General features: G+C 53.5%; 1 protein-coding gene across 2 annotated transcripts in view; it reads right to left on the reverse strand.

Moving 5' to 3' along the window:
- Positions 1-943: 943 nt before the first annotated feature.
- The window catches only part of Zc3h3 (zinc finger CCCH-type containing 3), an 84,085-nt gene continuing 69,108 nt past the window's right edge, over positions 944-15,920 (reverse strand). For both annotated transcript variants that reach the window (XM_076835657.2, XM_076835656.2), the window contains 3 exons: positions 4,083-4,267; positions 3,153-3,502; positions 944-1,408 (listed from right to left, as the gene is read on the reverse strand). In XM_076835657.2, the coding sequence (XP_076691772.2) occupies positions 1,377-1,408; positions 3,153-3,502; positions 4,083-4,267 (567 nt within the window). In that variant the 3' untranslated portion in view covers positions 944-1,376. The remainder of the gene's footprint in view (positions 1,409-3,152; positions 3,503-4,082; positions 4,268-15,920) is intronic.

The following is a 15,920-nucleotide window of genomic DNA, read 5'->3' on the forward strand; positions in this document are numbered from 1 at the left end:
TGGGTCCGTCCAGACTGTCCCGGCAAGCGGCTCTATGCCCTGGCCGTCTGGCCTTGGTTGCCAGAGCCTGCTGCTGCTGTGCAGGCCCCAGCCCTGCAGTCCCTTGCTAGCCCCCAGCCTGGACCCTGCCCGCCAAGGCAGGCAGGCTCAAAGGCAGCCACCTAACAATCTGCTCACCCCATGAGGCCATGTGGGCATGAAAGGACCCTAGCAAGGTGGCCAGGGGTGGTGTGTGGTCAGGCATGGACACGGGCCTTGCAAACAATTGCCCCCAGGTGTATCTGGAGGCCACTGGGAGGCCCTCTTGGCTCAGGCTCCAGAGGTCAGCAGCAGGGACTCTCTTCAGCAGGGGCTGGGGCTGGGGCTGGGGCTGGGCTGGGGCTGTCCTTCCTGCCAAGTCCAGGTTCCAGCATCTGCTATCCTCTCAGATACAGCTGCAGAGGGCCCATGTGGTGGGGACGGGACCAATCAGCCTTGGTCCTGGCCCCCTCTGAGGCTGGTGTCATGATGCCCACTTCATGGGCAGAGGTCTGGTGGACATGGTATGGTCAGAGGTTGAGGGGCCCATACAGCAGTCTGAGGTTCCGGATGATCACCCCAGAACTGTTGAGCTGCCTCCCTGGGGGGGGGGCTCTGGGAGAGTCTGCAGGGTAGATACCCCAATAGCCCTGTGCCCTCCAGCCTCACCCTGTACCGAGTCCTCTCTGGGTGGCTGGGCTTCCTCTGCTCCTGCCTTGACTCTAGCCTTTCCCACCCATGTCCCCAGAGTGCCCCTCCTGACCCCAAGCTGTGCTGACCTGGGCATCCAGAGAGATTGCCTCCAACCCTCTCGGCCACCTGGGGTCTCTGCTTTCTAGCTGCCCATCTCCCTCAGAGCCAGGGCCCTGTGAGCATGGGGTAGTCAGGATGGGCCAACGACACAGGACAGAACCTTTATTGCTGAACATAAAATGCCTGTTGGGGGGCCTGGCCAATGGCCTCTTCCCCTGGCAGGGGTCCCGGATGGGAAGGGCAAGGGACACACATCGCAGGGCTACTGCCCTACCCACAGGGAGGTACAGGCCTTGGGGTAAAGCCCACATAGCACCCCAAGGGGCAGGGGGTGGGGGGCAAGTCCTGGGTGCGGGACTGAGGCCCAGGGGCAGGGAGGGTAGGGCAGGTTGCCTGCTGCACAGGGCTGGCCCCAAGGAGGAAGATAAGGCCCTGGGCGCACAGGCTGCAGAAGGCAGAGAGCCAGGCAGGCAGAGCGGCGCCCCTGTGATCCCTGGGGGACTTGGTGGCAGGTGGCTCCTCTGCGGGGGCAGAGTGATGGACAGAGCCTCTATCCTCTCCAGGGGTGAAGGTCTGAGGTAGGTGTGGGCTGGTCCCTGGGGTCCTCACAGACGCGGTTTGATGTGTAGTGGCTTACCTGCATAGAGAGGGCAAAGGTCAGGTGCTAGGTAACCCCAGCCAAGAGGGACCACCACATCCATCCCCCAAATTTCTGGTTAGGGCTCAGCAGAGGGGAGGCCTCATAAGCCCAGGCCTGCCCAACGGGGTTTTAAAGACCAGGCTACCGCCTCCCAGTCCCTGCCCACTGCCTGCCTGCTGCTGCAGAGCCCTGGCCAGCCTCTGCCTGAGGGATCAAGATGGGAAGGAGTCTTTGGGTCTCTGCAGGTCCAGGGCTTGGGCAGTCCCTCCACAGTGGCTAGCTCACAGGCGGGAGCCACAATACTCTGCAGGCTGAGCTATAAATACCAGGTGCACAGAGACGCAAGGGCACACACTGCTCACACCTGGGAAGAAGGCTGCCAGACGCACACACGCGCACGCACACACACACACACACACGCAGGCACACACACACACGCAGGCACACACACACGCAGGCACACAACGCCTTCCCCGTGAAGAGCTGGGTTGGTGCCAGCAGGGGCTGGGCAGGGGCAGGGGCTGAGCCGAGAATCCACAGGGTGAGTTGGGCAAGGCCCTAACAGGATGCGTGGGAAGGGGCAGGGGCCTGAGGAGGGAGGGGCACATCCCAGGCAGGTATATGCTCACTGGGCATCAGCCTCTCCTCCCTCCCATAAATGTTCCAGGTCTGTCGGGGACCCTCTCAGGGGTAACAGCAGCCTGTGGACTGGTACTGCTGCCCATAGGCATGATACCCACGTGCCCCTGCAAGGTTCCTTCTGACATCCCTACTCAGCTGAACCAGAACTGGGTGCCAGGCCAGCAGCAGCAGCAGGCCTAGATGCCACTGGCCTGCCCCTCCACGGGGACTTCCTGCTAGACTGCCCCAGACCTGACTACACCTGCCCCTCACGCTGCCCTCTTGGCCAAATCCTGCATGGCCTTGAAGTCTTTCTCCTGACCACCCAGGCTACATGCAGGGCCTCCAGCACCCCATGCCTCCTCTGGTCCTGGGATAGGCTGTTGGGTTCCTGACCTTTAAAAAAAAACATAAAGAGATGGCTGCCCTCAGGGTCCCCAGCTGCTCCCTGCTGAGGGGCCACCCAGATGGGAGGAGCTGGTGCTCCTCCTGGGTCGGGCTGGGAGGAGGCCCGGCTGTGTCTCTGCGCTCCACCAGGAGGACAGGGCCAGGAGGCAGCCCCTCCACGCAGGGCTCGAGTGTGCTCAGCGGGGCTGTTAGAGAAGCCTGCAGCAAGCATCTTCCATTAACGTTACGACCGTGAAATATGACAATAAAATGATAGCCGTATGGTCGCAAATTTGCAGCCCGCCGAGCTGCGTGGGGTTTATCGTCACTCAAACGCGCAGAGAGCTGTAAAATGTTTACAGAAAGGGTCGTTTGCAGCCATAAAATCCTCTTTTCTCTCCTAAACAAGGCTGAGTGGAGCCATTTACCAAGCCCCAAATGCTCACTGGGGAGAGGGAACATCTGTTCTCTCCAGGAGTGTGCGGAGATCTTCCAGAACAAATTAACAGAAAATGGGTGCTTTCTAATTAAATCAGCCCTTGGCTGGGTGGTCTGCATGGTGGCCACTGATGCGCCTGTCCTGCACTGGCCCTGCCCCTTGCCAGCAGCGGCATACAGGGCACCCACTGACTCACCAGCCCCCACCTGGAGACCCCCTTGGTGGGGTCGAAGTGCATATTTAAAATGACCCCTGGTGGCACCAGCCGGGTTCAAGAACAGCCAGGCTGCCTACCTGAGTCCTTGGTGAGGGGGCCTCTTGGAGCCCGGACCCCGGGATGGCCTCCTGGGCTTGGTGAGGACTGCAGGGAGATGAAGGACGGCAGCTTGCAGAGGCTACCTGAGCCTGTCTTGGATGAGGTGGCTCTCTCTTGGAGAGATGGCTCCTCCTGGTCCAAAGTAGGGGGGGGAGAGGAGGGGGCGGAGGGGGTGGAAGGGGAGGAGGAGGCAGCCTTTGATGACAAGGGCGAGGCTGAAGCCAAAGCCTGTGGGGAGGGGGAGAGGGAGGGAGAGGGTGGGACTGCAGCCCTGGAGGTGGGGGAGCTGGGCGTCTGTCTGGTGGGACGCTGCGTAGCCGAGGGCTTCCTGTAGGAAAGAAAGGGAGCAGCAGTAAGGGTGGGCAGCTGCCTGGCAGTCAGGGGCTCTGAGGGTACTAGCAATCTCCTGTGTGGAACCATCCCAGTGACAGGTCTTCTGGCCCCTGGCCCCCACATCCTGTCACAGCAGCCACAGGTGTCTCCATCCAGGTCCCAGCGTGACCCTTGGCCCCAAGGACAGGCTGGTCTCAGGGCCTTTGGCTGAGGCAGCTGGGGTCGGCTAGCTAGTGGGAAACAGCTCCGTGCTGAGTTTTGTCCCTGTCTGCAGCCAGTTTCCTTATCTACGGGGGGCTTCCCATTCCACAAGCCCCTCATGGGAGCCCAGCTTCATCCCCTCTTCTGGGGAGTGGGTTTCTGAAAGCCCCCACCTCCCTCCATTGGCTGGGACACCCCCTTGGGTCTGAAGCTCTGGGACCTCCACTCCATTTCCTGCCTCAGACTGACATTTGTTTTTGGATCTGCAGTTACAAGAAGTTACTGGGTGGGGACTCACCCCAGAGGGTCAATGTCCCCAGGGGAGGGTTGGGCCACCTCTGTCACAAACAATGCAGCACCCACTACCCCATCACCTGGGTCCGTGGCCAGCTGACATTCTGCTCCTCAGAGTTGTTTCGCTGGGCCCTGGGGTGGGGGGCGTAGCTGCCCGCCGGCCGTGGCGCTTGTGGTTGCGATGGAGCAGCTGGCACTGGGTGCCCCGGGGACATGCACCCCTACGGGCAAAGTCTGGGCACAGCAGTGTGTGCTTCTTCTTGCACTGGGGGAGAAGGGACACAGCTGGGTGTGCTGCACGGACGTTGTGCATGGCACTGGGAGGCGTCCCTGCAGCTGCAGGGTGCCCCCTGGGTCTCGGGCTGGAGGTATCTCACTGGAAGGATGAGGTCACCAGGCCAAGTGGCTCGCCTGGGCCCCTGGGCATGGCCTGAGGGACCGGCCATCCTGAGGACTCCCAGAGCCTGAGGCCAGGCCACTGTCCAGGGCTCTGCCTGTCTACCACCCCCACTTGACAGCCTGTCCATCCTGGTGGGTGTGGCGAAAGCCCAGAGGAAGGCAGGTGGGGCTTGAGGCCTCAGGGGACCTTGCCAGGCAGGGTTCAGCTGGAGCCCGGGCTATGGGGTGCGGCAGGTCGGCTAAGGCCGGGCAGCACTGGGTCAGGGCTGGGTTGGGCACTCGATCCACAGCACCTGTCGTGGGGCTAATTATACCCAGAGGAGAAGGGGCGCCAGCAGGCAGGTGCTCCGGGCAGCCACTGGGCCTCGGCTCTGTCACCAGGCCACAGGGAGGCGAGAAGCCTTGGCTGCACCCCACTGAGCGGCCCCAGGATGGGGATGGGCACTCAGGGCCTTCCTTCCTGGCCCCTCACTCCTACCTCCCACCTGAGTCCAAGGTTTTATTAGGGACAAGGTCTCCCCACTGTGTCCCCCCACCCTGCTGCAGCTGGCTCAGATAGGCACAACTCGGAGAAGGGAGCCACAGTCCACCTGGCCTGCAGCACCCCTACTGTGTCTCCCCTAGACTGGTGACAGGCCGCTCCACCTTGAACTTAGATCCTACAGAACCTACAGAGCCCACAGAGTCCAACTCAACACCAGGCCAGGGCCCCAGCGCAGATCCCACCTTGAAGCTTTTCATCTCAGGCCCCACAGAACCAGTCTGGCCCTGCTTCCAGCGCCCAGGATTGAGGGCCTAATGGGGGACGGCGTGTGGAGCATGAGGGGCTGGCTGCAGTGAGCGGGCTGGCCAGGCAGATGCCTTGCCCCTGCCCCATGCCCATCTTGCCCAGTGGCCACCTACCCTGCCACAGAGAGGGCAGGCTTGGGCAAGAGCTCCCAATTCACTCACTCATCCCCACAGAGTCAAGTCCCCTCTGTGCTGGGCCTGGCCGGTGACACAGGGCCCTGAAACCCAGGGCAGTGTGGCAGGCAGAGGAGAAGGGGACAGCACAGCCAGAGCCCAGGCAGGCAGGAAGAGGCCCACCGGCAGGATGCACATGAGCCCAGGCCCTGTGAGCAGAGTTGCTTGCCCGTGCTGGCCAGCAAGTGCCTTAGGGATGTCACCAGGGCTCCACAGCAGATGACAGAGGCGCAGGAGTGGACGGGGTGCTGGACAGAGTGGGTCCAGCTCCACAAGGTGGCTCTGGGCCCGAGACACAGCCTGTGTGGAGGCCAGACTTCGGAGTTCAGACTCAACAGAAAAACAAGAAGGTAGAATACCAAATTTGCATTTTTTCCTTAGTTACACGTTGTGATATACTGTGCTTAATAAAGTATATCTCACCTATTATTTTCCTTTTTTCACTTATTTATTTGGTGCTGGGGATGAACCCGGGGCCTTGCTCATGCTGGGCAAGCCCCTGCCATGGAGCTGCACCCTCCAGCTCAAACTACCCATGGGGCTCACATGTTGCCACCAGACAGTGCTGCTCTGAAGACAACCAGAACTCTAAGGTGGAGGGTAAAGACATTCCCCAGGCCACCCGAGAGCCATGAGGAGAAGGTACAAGGAGGAAGAGCCCCTAGGAGCACAAGGGCAAGGGCAAGCACAGCCAGCTAACCACCGCGCCCGCCCCCCCCCCCCCCGGCCCCCAGCTTGCAAGACCTGCAGTATGGAAACTATCATTGAATAATTAATCCAACTAGGAGTGCGGGGCCGATAACACTCAGCACCCAGTGGGGCAACCAGAGCCTCACACAAGGGTGCTGATGTTACAGGGAAGCAGCGTACCTGGGCAGAAATCAGTCCCAGGCTGCACCAGGCTGCTCCTGGGAAACCCTGATGGCCAGGGGCATGTCAGGTGAGACAAGAAGCGGGGAGCAGGAGGACAGACGGCAGGCCAGCACCTCGGGGGACAGACGGGCACATCCAGCTCCAGACAAACTAACAGGAAGAACACCCAAACCTGCGTCTTCTTACAACCATAACAGAATCTCCATCAGTAGTTGAGAAGCAAAGAAAGCTATATCCCAGAGTTCTAACATATTTATGAGGCACATAATTCTGATCTTTCATAAACTGACTCATAGAATGGGAAAACAGAAAAAAAACTGTTTGCTTATGAGGCCAGAAAAGTCTTGAAACCAAAACCTGACCAGGACCGTATGATAAAAGTCCACTTGGGGCAACCTTACAAAAAAAGGTGCCAGAGCACCCCGCCTCCCCAAGCCAGAGGTGGTCTGTAACATACGGAGACACTGATCTCCCGGGATCAGGTGGAATGCAAGGCTGGTTCAACACCAGAAAGTCAGTGCACAGAGATTAATAGTACGTTAAGAGGCTCAAAGGGCAGAGTCATATGAACACCTCAGTAAATAGGAAAACAGTATTTAATAAAATTCAGCCTTGATTCAAAGTTGAAAAAAGGAACACTTAGCTAATTAGTGGTGGAAGGGGACTCCTTAGCATACTCTAGACAGCCTTCCATAAAGCATCACTGTCAATGGGAAAGGCCAGAAACCCCATGGCCACCAATCCACATGTCCTGGATCTGAGCCAGTGCACCAGGCAAGAAAATGCATTTGGACTCAAAAGAATACGGGCTGTGACTGTGGCTCAGTGATAGAGCACTCGTCCAGCATGTGTGAGGTCCTGGGTTCGATCCTCAGCACCACATAGAAATAAATAAATAAAAATAAAGGTACTGTGTCCAACTACAACTGAAAAATAAATATTGAAAAAAGAAAAAGAAATAAGAAGCTGGGCATGGCAGCCCAGCTTGTAATCCCAGTTACTAAGGAGGCTGAGGCAGGAGGATCCCATGTTCAAGGTCAGCCTCCGCAACTTAGTGAGAACTTGTCTCAAAATAAAATAAAAAGGGATTGAGCTCAGTGACAGAGCACTCATCTAGCATCTGTGAAGCCCTATTCAACCCCCAGTACCGACCCCCCGACGAAACAACATGCCAGAGGTACACCTATCAGAAAACAAGAACTCTAGACATCCAAGAGAGGCCTGCACAGGGAGGACGGGTGCCACCCTCCTGTCCACAAGGCTCACTGTGGCACAGGCAGCAGCAGCTATCACCACCTCCACCACAGGGTCCAGACGACGCCTGTTAGAACCCCAAAGGGGCCTTTCTGTGTTTCATTCTTGGTACTGGGGATTGAACCCCGGGGAACTGCACCAGACTTGTTATTTTTAGTTTGAGACAGGGTCTCAAAGTTGCCCAGGCTGGCCTTGAATTTGAGATCCTCCTGCCTCAGCCTTCCGAGTCACTGGGATTATAGGCATGTGCTACACACTTGGCCAAAGTATTTTTTTTAAACTTAATAAAGCGGATTTAAAACATTCTTTTGCCTAGCATGCGTGAGACCCTGGGCTCAATCTCTAGCACCGCAAAAAAAAAAAAAAAAAAAAAAAAAGAGGTTAAAATACATGTTTGGAAGAATAAAAGGTAAGAACCATGAAAACCTCCCTAAAGGAAATCAGTGAGGTGAAGGAACTTGCTTTATCATGAATCATTTTTAATTTTTTGCATTCCTGAGGATAGAACCCAGGGCCTTGCACATGCTAGTCAAGCACTCCACCACTGAGTCACGAAGCTCAGATAACTTAAGTGTGGTACTAGCGCAGGCACAGCCAGCCGTGAGGAGACGGGAGCTGGAGGCACCCTGCACTCATGCAAGGGCTGGACTGGCAGGCTGGCACGAGGGCCGCTGGGAGCACCGCTGCCTGCACAGGGCACTGTGCCAAGTGCGGCTGGGTTCTGCCTCGCATCCCGGCCAAACCCAGTTCTAGAGGATTCCAAGTCCCAGCCCTGCCCTGGGGTGTGGCGCGGGACAGAAGCTTGCCTAGTGTAGAGAGGCCCTGGGTTCAGTTCCCAGGATCTAAAAAAATAAGATCCTAGTCCTAAAGACAGAAGGCAATTTAGCATGCGTTGGCGTACAGAAGGTTTTCTTGTACAAGATACTAAGGGTGCAAACTGCAAAGGAAAAGACTGATAAAGCTACATCCATTAAAGTTAGGAACTTTTGTTCTTTAAATCATACCACAAAAAGACAAAAAACCACACCACACACTGGAAGAAGATGCGCGCCATGGTGTGCCTACAGAAACCGAGTACCCGTTTATACTTCAGTGACATCCACATCTTGCACTTGCAAACCTCCTGAAGATGCCCACCCCTCACCAGAAAGCCCCCAAGAGAGGTATGAGGGCTCCTGGGAAGAGGGCCGGCCTCACCTCAGGTCAGAAATGCAGACCGACAGGCACAACACTGGCCAGTGCTCTCAGTGGCCAGGAGGGAAGGAGGCTGAGCAACCCCGAGGGCGGCTGGAGGCAGGTCCTGCTGTGCTGAGGGGCCTGGAGAGGGGCTGTGGCTGGCCCCTGGGTGCAGGCCTTGTACAGCCCCAGGCGTGGTACCTGAGCGTCAGGTCAGAGGCCCGCAAAGCCAAAGCCATGTTCAAGCAATTCACTAGTCAGCCGGCTTCTTCACCCACCTCAGGGTGCTGAGGAAGGTCATCAGGGCCTTCAAGGAAACCCCACAGTGGTGTCAGACTGTGTTCTGCCCCATGGAGCACATATCAGACAGCGAGGCCTCGCACATGACGGGCACAGGGGCCCTTCCTCACTGGCTGCCACTCTAGGCCAGGGCAGCCATGGCGGGTGGCTGCGCTGGCAGATGGCCTGCAGGGACCAGGTGGGTCTGCTCGGCATACTCCTCTCTGGGTGACTGTGTCCACTGGCCTGTCCACAGCAACCCCCACACCAGAGAAGTCCAGGGCCACTGCCCCTCTACATCACCCAGTGCTTGACACAGGCCTTAAGCCATGGCCAGCACCGTCTCCACATATGAACTGTTGGTGGACCCTGTTCACAGTGGACACACCAGCCTCCTTCCCACTGTCCAAAGAAGATGCTCCAGACCCTCACCCCACTCTTGCTGGCCTGGCCAAGTCAAGGCCTCCCTCACCTGCTCCCTGGTTCACCCTGACACGGGTGACTACACACCGTGCTGCACCCTGGGACAGAAATGGGCATCAGGGAGCAAGGAAACCCCGTGCAGCCTTCAGGGAGGCTGGCAGAGGCTGGCAGGGCTATGCCCCTGCTGGCTCCGGAGTCTGGATGCTAGCTGGCTAGCTGTGGTCACGGAGGGTGTCATCAGGATGGGAGGCGGGAGCTCCCTGGAGGCTCTGCATGTTTTTGGTAAATCTAAAATGATTTCAAAGTAAATGTTCATTAAACACAATAAGTGACCATGAGCTTTGTGCTGAAGTGGGGGCAGTACAAGTCACCAGAGGTACCCAGTGAGGCCAGAGTGGGTGGGCCCTGTATTCATCCTAAGGCACCGAGGCCACGGGAGGAAGAAGCTCCACAGCAACGGGTCTCTGCCCAAGGACGGGCGCAGCAGATGGGGACAGCAGAGGATGAGGAGGAAGTAGGGCTACAGGAGGGACCTGGTCTAGAAGCCATCAGTAGCCCCAAATGAGCGAGCATGGGGAGGGAACCGCCCACTTCAGGACAGGGCTGAGAGGCCCCGGAGGGAGGGGCACAGGGGCTGAGGCTGTGGGAAGGGTGCTCACTGGGGAGCAGCATGAGGGGAGTGGGCAGGTCAGCTGGGACAGAGCACGCTGGAGGGCAGCTGTGTGTGGTGAGAGGTCTGGGGAGGGCTTACGAGGAGGGCAGAAGAGGTGCAAGATCTGCCAGTTGGGGGAACAGGAGGCAGAGGTGGGAGGCCAGAGCTCTGAGAGGGGCAGAGCCAGGTGTGGCCCAGGGTGTGGTGGACAGAGGAGACTGGGAGGTTAGCAGCAGCGAGGACCGGGGTGTGCAGTGTCCCTGGTCTGGGCCAAGACACCCCACAGGCCAAGTCAGCCATGCAGGCAAGACCACGGCAAGTGTGCAGACGTCTGGCCATAAGCAGAGCAGGGAAAGAGGGCCTCAGGGAGGGGACAAAGATCCAGGCCTGTCCACAGGAAAGGGGACACATACAGGAGCCTGAGAGCTGACGGCAGGAACCGGAGTGGAAAAATGCTCAAACAATAGTGAAGTTATCAACATCATGGAGGACAGAAGTAGGAAGCATGACATTTTTCAAACTGAAAGAACTGTCAACCAAGAATCTTATATTTGGAGATATGCCCCCACCCCAAGGAATAAAGGGGAAATCAAAACATTCTCAGATAAAAGAAAAGTTAAATAATTGGTCATCGGTTGATCTACCATGAAAAGTAAGGGTCAGGCACAGGTGGTGGCAACACCTCTAATTCCATCTACTTCAGAGGCTGAAGCGGGAAGATCACTGGAGCCCACCAATTAGAGGCTCACCTAGACAACTCAGCAAGACTCCATCTCCAGTTAAAAAAAAGGAAAAAAATGGATATAGAAGTCCTCTAAACAGAAAGATGATAGTAAAAAAAAGTCCTTGAACAGCAGGAAGGAATAAAGAAGAGGATAAACAAAAATATGGACAGACACAGTGGATTTTCTTTCTCAAGTTTTCTAAATCATGTTTGTGGTGGAAGTGAGAATTATAATAGTGTCTAATGTGGTTCTAAATGTGGAGAAAACACTTAGGACAACTACACATGGAGAAGGCTAAAGGGACATAATGCTTCCCACCCTTGATTCAAACTGATAAAATGCCAATACCATAGGCTTTGATTAGTTATGAATATATAACACCTAGGAAAACCATTAAGAAAACTATATAAAGACATATACTAAAAATATTATAGATAAATCAAAATACAATTCTAAAAAGTAATCCACAGAAGGCAGGAACAAGACAAAACCAAGAAACCAAAAACCAGAAAGAACAAAACAACAACCAAACCAATGACAGACTTAAGCCTTGATAGATCAAAACTACACTAAGTGTAAATCGCATAAATACACTAATTAAAAGATAACAAGTGCATAGTGGATTTAATAATGTGACAACTATTTGCTGTCTATAAAAATGATTGGATGGCATTTGCCAGTAAATAGTTGGAGTTGGAGAATATCATGCTAAGCAAAATAAGCCAGTCCCACAAAACCAAAGGGAGTGTTTTCTCTAATGTGCAGATGCTAACTCACAGTAAGGAGGGCGGGGGCGGGCACTAGGGAAGAATAGCATTACCTTAGATTAGGTAGAGGGAAGTAATGGGGGGGGATGGGAGGGGAAGTGGGGACAGGAGAGAGAGAATGAAACAGACATTATTACTGTATGTGTATATGTGACTGCTTGACCAATATGATTTTGCAACGTGTACACTCAGAAAAATGAGAAATTATATCCCATCTATGTATGATATATCAAAGTGCATGAATGCATCCTGCTGTCATGTATAACTAGTTAAAATTAAAAAATTAAAAAAAGAATGGTTACTTCAAACATAATACATTGGTAAAGTGAAAATAAAAAGATGGAAAAAAGATGTATCACACAGACTTTTTCCAAAGAAATCAGGAGTGGTTGTATTAGTATCTGAGAAAGAAAACCCCAGGGCTGGGGCTGGGGCTGCACTCAGTGGCAGAGCACTTGCCTCGCAGGTGTGAGACCCTGGGTTCGATCCTCAGCAGCACATAAAACAAACAAACAAACAAATAAACAAATAAAGATACTGTGTCCATCTACAACTTAAAAAAAATTTTAAAAAGAAAGAAAGAAAACTTAAAAAAAAAAAAGGGGGGGAAGAACTTCAAATTAATTATCAAGATCCCATCTCAAGAAAGCTACAAGGGAAAAAGAGCAAAACAGACCCAAAGCAGTCAGAAACACAGTAAGAGCAGAAAGCAATGAAATCAAAAGAAAAAACAAATGGAAAAAAATCAGTGAAATGAAGAGCTGGTTCTTTGAAAAGATCAATGAAGTTGACAAGTCTCTTGCAAAAAAAACTTTAATGAAAACATTAAAGTCACCTCTTTCCAGTACCAGGAAAGAAATTTTTTTTTTTTTTTTGGTGATGCTGGGGATTGAACTTTAGTTGGTAAAGGCAAGCACTTTACCAACTGAGCTATATACCCAGCCCTGAAACTGTGATCACTACAGACCTGAAAGACATGAAAACAATAACTGGGAAATAATTTAAAAATTTGATAATTTAGATGAAATGGACCAATTTATAGAAATACACAATCTATATCAAAACTGACTCAAATAAGTCTGCATTAACCTTTATATAGTTAAAGAGATTCAATCAGTAATCAAGAACCTCCCAAGAATGAAAACCTGAGAGCAGAAGGCCTCACTGGTGAATGAGCACCAATTCTCCCCAAATTCTTCCCAAGAATTCAAGAGGAGGGAATATTTACTAACTCATTCTGCAAGGCCAGCATTATCCTCATATCAAAGCCAGAGAAAGACAGTATAAGAATACCATGGGCTAGATAGGGGAGAGGGATGGGAGGAGAAGGGAGAGTGGGGAGAGGGCAGGGGGTTAGCAGTGATGGTGGAATGTGATGGACATCATTATCCAAAGTACATGTATGAGGACATGAATTGGTGTGAACATACTTCATATACAACCAGAGGTATGAAAAATTGTGCTCTATGTGTGTAATATAAGTTGTAATGCATTCCGCTGTTATTTATTTTAAAAAATCAATTTAAAAAAACTGGTGCAAAATAGTAAAAAAAAAAAAAAAAAAGAGAAAGAAAAGAGAAAAAGAAAACCACAGACCAACATCCTTCATGAATATTAATGAGAAAATCCTGAACAAAATAATTGTAAACCAAATTTTCCAATATGTTAAAAGGATTATATGTCATGACTGCATGGGATCTGGTTTCAGAATGCAAGGATGGTTTGACATACCAACATCGATATGTTGATTGTGACTGATTATGATTCAATGTGGTCAATGCCATGAACTGACCAACTTAATAGAATGAAGAAAAAGCCCCCCCTCAAGATCATCTCAATTGATGTAGAAAATAAGGTTTGACAAAATTCCACACCCTTTGGTAATAAAAAAACACCCAACAAACTAGTGGTCGAAGGGAAAGTCCTCAGCATGATGCCATACATGAGAAGCCCAGTGCTACCATCATATTCAATGGCGAAACATGAAAACTCTTCCAAGATGAAGAACAGGACAAAGGTGCCCACTGTCACCACTTCACCTGACACAGTACTGGAAGTCCTAGCCAGAGCAATCAGGCAGGGAAAAGTAAGAAAAGACTTTTGAATGAAACAGAGAATACAAAATCACCTCTGATTGCAGATGACATGATCATACATACGTGTGTGTGTGTGTGTGTGTGTGTGTGTGTGTGTATACATACGTATATACACACTCCAAAAATTTCAGGAAAATTGTTACCAATTCAACAAGAGGCAGGCAGACATGGAGAAATCAAACCCTCATGCACTGCTGGTGGGATGGGAAAGGGTTCAGCCCTTGGGTGGTTTCTCAATAAGCTAAACAGGATCCCCACATGGTCCAGCAACTCCACTCCTGGGTACACACCAAGACTCGTGAAGGCAGATGGATGTGTGCCAATATCACTGTGGCATTATCACGGCAGCCCAAAGGTAGAACCACCATGTGTGCACAGATGAACAGAACCTGTGCACACACTGGATAGAATACCCTTGAGCCCTGAGACAGAGTGAAGCTGACGCCCACCACCCATGCGGATGGACCTTGAAGAGACAATGCCAGTGGAAGAAGTCAGGCATAAAAGGACAAACACGGTGTGATGCCATTCATGGGAAATGCCTTGGACAGGGTGCCAGGGGTTGTGGGTGAGAGGAAAGGAGAGTTACTGCTTAACATTTCACAGTGTTCTTGCTTGGAGTGATGAGAAAGTTCTGGAAACATCTGATAGCAGTGATGGCTGCACCACACTGTGCAGAGACCTTCTGCAGGCACGGGCTGCCTGCCCCACCTGCTCTCCTGTGCCAGCTGACCAGCCCAGCACTGATGGCCTCACTCAGCTGGCCACCAGGGCTGCCTCCCACACCTGGCGCCCCCAGAGCAGCTCCTGCCTCCTCCTGGCTCTGGGGGCGCCGCGGCACTGTCCTCAGCCTCTCACTCTGCAGAGTCCTGTGAGGAGCCGGGAGGACAATACCTCTGGGTCCCACCCGGCCCCAGGCTCAGCTGGCTGCGGGGGGCATTGGTGCAGGCTTCAGCTTCACTGCGTGACCACAGGCCCCCAGGGCACTGGGGTGCTGGGAGCCTTTCTGTCTAGAGCTCTGCTTGGGAGTCAGCTGCCCCGTGGGGGCTCCACTGCCATGCCTGGCAGGCTCCTGCCTGTTGGAGGGGTGCAGTGGCAGGCATGCCCAGGGAGGCCCCCCGCCAGCACCAGAAAGAAAAGAGAAAAAGAAAACCTGTTGCCCTGCCTCTCCTCTGCGGGTGTGCGTGAGGGAGCCAGGGACCCCAGGCCCAGAACTCAGGGCTCCTCAACTCTCCATCCTGTCAGAAGCCTGGACCGTGGCAGAAGACCTGAGACCAGGTTTCCTGATCAAAGGTCCCTTCTGTCCTGTCTTCTCTGGGATCTCAGCCTCTGGACTGCTTTTCTAGAATCAACCAAAATATGTTCTTTGTCCTCTTGGTTAGAAATGGCACCTGACCCTCTCCCCTGCCCTCCATTCCTGAGGGGGCATTCTCTGTGCCCCCTCTTCCCTGGGCCCATCTGGGGGCTGGGTGTGCCCCAAACACTGCCTCCTCAAACCTCCACCCAGGCAGCCTGGCTGAACTGGGCTGAGAACCTGGGCTTCTTGTGACCCAGCTGCTGTAATGACCCACGATGAGCATGAGCAGCCTAGAGCAGGCTGACCCAAGTGGGGCCGCAGCCCAGGGCTGAGCTAGGCCACAGCGTGGTTCCCCCCAGTGCCCTTGGGAGCAGAGGTGAGTGTCCCCCAAGCCCGTGAGCTGGAGCTGGAGCTGGACCCTGATGCCCCTGCCTCTCTGCCAGCTCCCAGCTCCTCTGGCTTTGGGGCAGGACTGGGTACGCAGCTGACTGTGTCTCCAGAGCCCAGGGGCGTGGAACGATGGATGGGACCACTGCATCAGGGCAGCAGGTACTCTGAGTGGCCCTTGGAGGAGCTGCCATGGCTATGAAAAAAATCCATGCCACTGAGTTGTCCACTAAAGATGGTGAAGATCGTAAATTCTGTTATATACATACTGCACCAAAAAAAATTTTTTTGATGGTCTTAGAGATTGAACCCAGGGCCTCCCACATGCTAGGCAAGAGCTCTACCGCTGAGCTGCACCCCAGACTTTAAAAATTTACTTTGAGGCAAGGTCTTGCCAAGTCCCTGAGAGGCTGGCTTTGAACTTTTGATCTTCCTTTCTCAGCCTTCTGAGTAGCTAGGATTACAGATGTGAGCCACCACACCAGCTGTAGCACAGTTTTTAAAAAGTCAACAATGTTGCTAAATGCCATGGGGCAAGCCTGCAATCCCAGGAGGCTGAGGCAGAAGGATCGCAAGTTCAAACCCAGCCTCAGCAACTCAATGAGACCCTAATAAAATATAAAAAAG

Source organism: Callospermophilus lateralis, chromosome 16 (genome assembly GCF_048772815.1).
Source record: "Callospermophilus lateralis isolate mCalLat2 chromosome 16, mCalLat2.hap1, whole genome shotgun sequence".
In the NCBI taxonomy this organism is placed as follows: Eukaryota; Metazoa; Chordata; class Mammalia; order Rodentia; family Sciuridae; genus Callospermophilus; species Callospermophilus lateralis.